Here is a 6,571-nt window from a genome sequence, read left to right on the forward strand (position 1 = left end):
GGAAGGAAGGAAGGAAGGAAGGAAGGAAGGAAGGAAGGAAGGAAGGAAGGAAGAAAATCAAGTTGGGAATGTGGGAATAGAGGGAGAAATGAGTTTTAATCAAGTCCAGAAGAACTGAACACCAAGGTAAGGAACCAAACTAATAGCTTACTTACCAAGCACACAATAAGAGTTTAACAGGTATTGCTGGCAACAGTAAACAAAAGCCAAACATGGCCCCTGTCTGCAGACTAATGCATAATTTTAGGGTAAAAGATATTAGGAATGATGATCCTAGCTGGATGGCTGCTTTCCAAATTATGAAAACATGTTATCTTATTTCCTTATCCTGGACCATGGGATAGTTGATTGATTTTATTGGCTCTGTAACCACTGGGGTGGTAAATGATGTCAAGTTCTCTAAATTTCTCCCATGATATTACGAAAGACAATGGCGCCTGAATCTAGTTGGACTTTAATTCCCAATGTTTTGTGAGTATGTGACACTTTGTTCTGTGCTTGTGAACCAGCCTCCCGTTTACCCTTGGTTCTGTGATCAAGCTTCAGAAAAAGGACTTGATTTATCATCCACTTCTCTCATTTAACGCTATGTCAAAATAATGATTTAGTATTTAATGTTTAATCAATGGTATCAAAACCTACCTGTAAAATATTACATTGTGAAGATACTTACTGTTACTTATTATTTTTCTGTTTTTATAAATCATTCATTTGTACAAGCAGAATTTAATTCAGATTATAACACTATAAAGAGAGAAAGATATCTAAAAATACATCATCTCTTTCAAAAGAAATTAGCAATCCTGGCAAAGGAAGATCCAGCATCTTACCAATGTGATCTGTGACTACCGCAGGATCCTGACAGACCATGTCTTCTGTACCATCCAGACACTGATGAAAACTGATTGCCTTACAGAGTTAGTTAGACATCTGATCGTCTTCAGTACGTAATAAACTATGTAACATTCAGGACTTCCTACCAAGCTCCTGAACAGGTTTGAGCCTTTCATGTCAGTTAGTTATAACTACCATTATCTGTGGCAGAGACTTACAGATGTTTTCCAGCCTGGTAAAATCTGTCATTCCTTGTTATTTATTAATTTAACCCATTAAGTATTTTTTTTTTTTACCAAATATCACCATTCTATTTTTACATGAGACAATGAATCATTCTACCAGTTACATCCTTCTTGAAAAAGATCACGAATCTTCATGATGATGGAACAAACTAGAAATTATTTATTCTGGGGATCTGGCCTAAACTACTAATCAGTTCTTTCATATATTTATATGAACACCCACAAAAAGCATTTTTCAACACCTACGATGTATGATCCAAGAACCATTCTAGGTACTAAGAATTTGACAATGTATAAAATAGAAAACTCCCTATCTTCACAGAACTTACAATTAGGTACTCGGTATTGGGAAGACAAGTTAAAAAAACAAAACAAAACAAAAACAAAACTGTCTGTCTGTACATATGTATGTATGCTTGTACATATTTAAAGTGAACAAAAACAACAGCAAAAACCAGTGAAAAGAAGCAAAGTAGAACAGGAGACAGGGAGTACTATGAGTTTTTGTTTTGTTTTGGGCAGGGAAGTGGGAACACAATTTTAAACCGGGCAGCTAAAGAAGAAGACAGGGGAAAATGACCTTTAGGTAAAACTTGTGAGAAAGATGGAGGGGAGGGGAAGCCGCACGGACCAATCTGGAGGTAAAAGTACTTGTCAACAGAGAAGGTCAACGGTGTGAAAACCCTGGAGAGGGAACAAGCCTGAAGAAAGATCCCGAGTCTAGAGGGGAACTGGTCTTCTAGAGTGTGTCTGAGAGAAAGTGAACAAGGCACAGAGGTGGTGAGGGCCCTGAGGGTCTTAGACTTTTAGAATGGAATATCAGACAGTGTGGAAACGGCCCTAGTCACACTGGTACACAAACCGTGATCCTGCTTAAGAAAAAAGAAATCACTCTTAAATTTAAGCTAATGAGATGAATGTGTTATCTGTGAGGTATCTAGATGCTTGCTTAGGAACAAGGTGAGAAGAAGACAGAATCTCAACTCCCAAACGAGCCCAGGAGATGAGTTTACAAGGAAAAGACGTTAAACACTAAGCAGCGGGGAGTAGGAGACATAGGAGAGATTTATAAGTAAGAATCGTTAAGTCGTGTACTGCCCATCCCCCACAGGAACTGCATGAAGACTGTTCAGGATCCCACTGAAGTACAGTTTGGTCTCCCAGAGCTGTAACGGCTTCCGAATGTGCTAGATTCAAACAAGGGCCTAAAGCCTGTACTGTGGAATAACTGAATCCAAAGGGAAGAGAATAGCAAAGGAAAATATTATGAATAGAGAGTTAAAGACAAAACAGCCATTCAGAACAGAAACACGCTAAAAAGATTCCATGAACCGGGCTGCGCATCTCCTCCGAGCATGCATTAGGAACATTGATCTCATGCTACAGGCTTTACTCTTTTAGATTTCTGAAGTCCCTCCTTGTCTGACTTCATCTGATTAAAAGTCTGGAATGCTGGGCTGTTGCAAAAACACAAACTCTCCCCCCTCCTCCCTTTTTTCTTCCTCTTGAGCCCCTCCTGCCTCCTTCCAGGGGACAGGTGAAAGTAAGATCGTTTTTTAACTGAAGTCTTCGGAGGTATCCTTTTTGAGGAAACTCCAGCTTTTGAATTTCTAAGAGGCCTGTGCCACTCAGGATGGGCAGAGCTGGGAGAGTTCGTAGATGGGTATCTCCAGAGCAGGAAAGCAGCCTTTCTGAAAAGGAAGTGACTCTAGTCTGGGGAGGATAAAGGAAAGGCATCTTTAAAACTGGTTCCCTGGACTGGAGGAAAGACACAGGCCACCAAATCAACTCTTGGTCTGGTGGTTTGCTCCAGAGCCAGTCCCCGTTCTGGGTAGGGTGGGCCCAGGGATAGGGGAAGGGAAGGCATTGGGTGATAAAGGTCCCTTACTCTTTAGATTGATCTGATCCGTGAGCAGAATTGATCCGTTGCACTTCTTTCCTTTTAGCTTGTTTGGAAGCCATGCCTGCGGCCCACCGGGCAGCCTCCAGCAGGGCCGACTGAGACCGCAAGGCCTTCGAGGCTTCCCGTGTCTGCCGTTGCGTTGCCAGGAGACAGCTAGCGAATTCTGAGAGCCGGAAGGCTCCTCCTCTAGGCCGGCTGGTTAGAGGGAAGGCTCCCGAATGAAGACACTTCTTTAGATTTAGGAGTTGGTGTCCGGGAGGGAACTGTGATGAGGGCAAGCGTTGACAGGATTAAATAGCTGCTGACATTCTGCAGCTTATTATCTGTGACTCTGAACCTTAGACACAGACTCTCTCTGCTCTTCATCATCCTCACACCCCAGGTGTTCTCTTAGCTGAACACTGGAGTTCCTTCATTAAATACTACTGAGTTTACTAAAGGCTTAAAAAAAAGTGTATCCAGGAAGGAATCCATTTGTCTAGACATTGAGATAAACAAGCAGTGTGTCTTTGCGAAGTGAAAGGATTAATATGGTCATAAAATGGAGGGATGCTGAAAAACGCGGACCCTGGGGAATCTATGTAAACCCAAGATCTGTCATTGCTTGGGACTGGTGCTCAGGCCGTCTGTACACTTATCTTGACTTAGGGCTGGTTCTCTTTGAGCCACCCTTTCCCATTTGTTAGCAGATAATGGTTTCATCTGTCTGAGAATAAAATGGATATAAAGTGTTCAGCACAACATGCAAAAGTCTTCATGTACCCTTTGGGAGCAAGCAGATAGAACGAATGAGTGTGGCCAACCTTCTAAATACGAAGCTGAGGATCTTACACTAAACTAAGAAATGCTTGGACTGGAAAATCACGCACAAAGACAAAACAAATTCTTTTTCAGCCCATTGTAACTTCGAGTCAAATTTGACCTATGTCCCTGAGGTTTAGGACATATAGGTGGCCTTTCTCATAAACCTGGAAGTACTAAGCATCCTTAAGTAAAATAATTCCCTCTGTTCTTGAGATTAAGAACAGGATGAGTCTACCATCTAGTTGCAAAGCAGCTGCTTAAAATTAAATCGTTCAACTCTGACAAATGACTGCCCAGCTCTCTCCATTCGGCAGAATCTAGGCTGTCAGACAGTTGCAATCGTAATATTGTTGAGAGTTACATACATACGTACAATCACATAATGACTTCATATTTTATATGTAAAATAAATTCAAAGTCAGAAGTGTTAAATTTATGATTACAGAAGTGTCCTCCAAATCTTTCCATAAACTGGATCTACAGACGACAATGGAAGGACCCCTTTGTGAGCCAAGTTCTAGAATTTCCATAGAATTCTTCTAAATGAATATAGAGTAAATGGTGAGAAAACAATATTAGCAACAAATTTTGATGAAGTAATAAAGTATATCACCATAACTTGATATAAATGTCCCATGTGTAAAAATGGCACAGCTTTAAGTAGCTAACCACACAGAAGAGTAGATTTAATTCTGAGCCAGGGATGTCCTTGACATGGTTACCCATGGCTGCAAACGCCAGACTTTAAAGGAAGAAAAGCTCTGTGGATCAAAACAAACACATTTTAAGTATAAAGAACCACAGACTAAGAGGAGCAAAGTGTCTTGCAGGAAATCACAACACCATATACCGATGCAGTGTGGCTAAGCATGAAGGGAGTACTGCTTTAAGCAAAGAATAACTGGATTTCATTCAGAAACAGTGTCCTAAGCATCTATTGTTAAGATAAAAATAGAGAAATGTCACAAGAACGGAATGAGGGGAATCACAAAACAATTTTAAGAAGTATGCTGTTTTAGGAAATGCCTAGTCTGGTGTTCCTTATTCTGTAGGTAATGCAGCATAGACTGATAGAACCTGTCTTCATTATGGGGTTAAATCATTGAGCAAGCCACATAAGTAGCATGTATGTTTGTCTAAACCTTGCATGTGATATATGTGCTAGGGCACAAAATGATACTAGGCCTTAGAGTTCTGTCTTTAAAGTAAATCCATATGTTTATTGTTAATGATTGATGTCATTTTGGAATAGGAGTTAAAATAGCAGCTGTGACTTGCTGCATGTCTGCTACATGCCAGATTCGGGAAAGGATACTGGATCCTTTAGAGATAGTGCTGCCTTTTGTTCATTCAATGCTCATGGGCCAGATATCTAACTTCCATTTTCTTTATTAGTAAAACAAGAATGTGGAGACTGAAGTGGCCACTTCCTGTAGCCAGGTAGGACTTCCAGTAGAGGGAGGGAGACACCAACCCAGTCATAAAACCTTCAACCCAAACTTTGGCCCCGCCTACAAGATTCGTAAGGATTAAAGATGGAGCAGAGATGGAAGGAATGGTGAAACAATGACTGTCCCAACTTGAGACCCATCCCATGGGAGAGAATCAAACACTGATACAATGTATGAGACTTTGCTAGGTTTGCAGACAGGAGCCTAGCATTACTGTCTCCTGAGAGGCTTCATCCAGCAGCTGATGGGAACAGATGCAGAGACCCACAGTCAAACACTCGGAGGAGCTGGGGAGTCTTGTGGAAGAGTGGGGGATTGGATTGAGGGAGCCTGAGAGATCAAGGACACTACAAGAAGATCTACAGAGTCAATTAACCTGAGCCCATGGGGCTCACAGAGACTGAACCACCAACCAAAAAGCATGCAGGGCTGGATCTAGGCCTACACATTTGTAGCAGGTGCACAGCTTGGTCTTCATGTGGATCCCCTAAAAACTGGAATGGGAGCTGTCTCTGACTCTGTTCTCTGCCTTTGGATCCCCTTCCCCTAGCTGGCCTGCCTTGTCCAGTTTCAGTGGGAGAGGATTCATTTAGTCCTGCTGTGACTTGCTGTGGGTTGGTACCCATGGGGGAGTTCCCCTTCTCTGAGGAAGGTGGTACTAGGGAGACGGAGAATGTGGGCATGGGGCTAGGAGGGTGCACTCAGAATAGAAAGTGAATAAAAAAATGAGAATAAGGAAGAATAATGCCACAAATGTACTTGACATGTGACAAACACTCAGGAGGGTGATAATATTACCCCACAGGTAACGAAACTGCATTGCAGAGGGGAAATGAAACAGGTAAATGGGTAGCAGAACATAGCAACCATACCTCAGCACTCCCTCAGGCTGCCCACTGGTCACGTTGCATCATCCAGGCAGTTGCCTTCGGTTTCAGCTTAGGGGATTTCAAACTTGCTTTCTATCGGAGACTGGGAAAAAGGGAAATGTTATTACTATTGCTGCTGTTGTTACCATTATTGTAGTTGTAATTGCTGTCATTGTAATAACAGCAATAATAATGTAATTATTATTAAGCATGCAGTCACTGCCCCAGTTAGACTTTAGAAGGAAGAGAGATTTGACTAAGGACAGCAGTAGCCCAACCTCATAGGGAAGTGGTTAGAAAGGCACACTTCCTACTATCAACAGAAACAGAGCAAGCCTCTGAGGGTCTGCCTAAATGAGAAATCAAATTTTGGCACAGATTATCTCCCCACCACATTTTGAAATTATTATTACAACAAGCTTTATAGTTTATAATATAAAATCATGCAGTCCATATGGTTCCAGA

The 6,571-nt window shown here is 41.7% G+C and overlaps 1 protein-coding gene across 1 annotated transcript in view; it reads right to left on the reverse strand.

The window, feature by feature from the left end:
- Window positions 1-6,121, reverse strand: part of Adgb (androglobin) — a 133,513-nt gene extending 127,392 nt beyond the window's left edge. The window contains exons 1-2 of the mRNA XM_028783176.1: window positions 6,110-6,121; window positions 2,968-3,245 (exon numbers count right to left, since the gene is read on the reverse strand). Of these exons, the coding sequence (XP_028639009.1) occupies window positions 2,968-3,041 (74 nt within the window). The 5' untranslated portion in view covers window positions 3,042-3,245; window positions 6,110-6,121. The remainder of the gene's footprint in view (window positions 1-2,967; window positions 3,246-6,109) is intronic.
- Between the last annotated feature and the right edge of the window lie 450 nt (window positions 6,122-6,571).

The sequence above is a fragment of the Grammomys surdaster genome, unplaced genomic scaffold (assembly GCF_004785775.1).
Source record: "Grammomys surdaster isolate TR1022 unplaced genomic scaffold, NIH_TR_1.0 1029, whole genome shotgun sequence".
NCBI classification, from domain to species: domain Eukaryota; kingdom Metazoa; phylum Chordata; class Mammalia; order Rodentia; family Muridae; genus Grammomys; species Grammomys surdaster.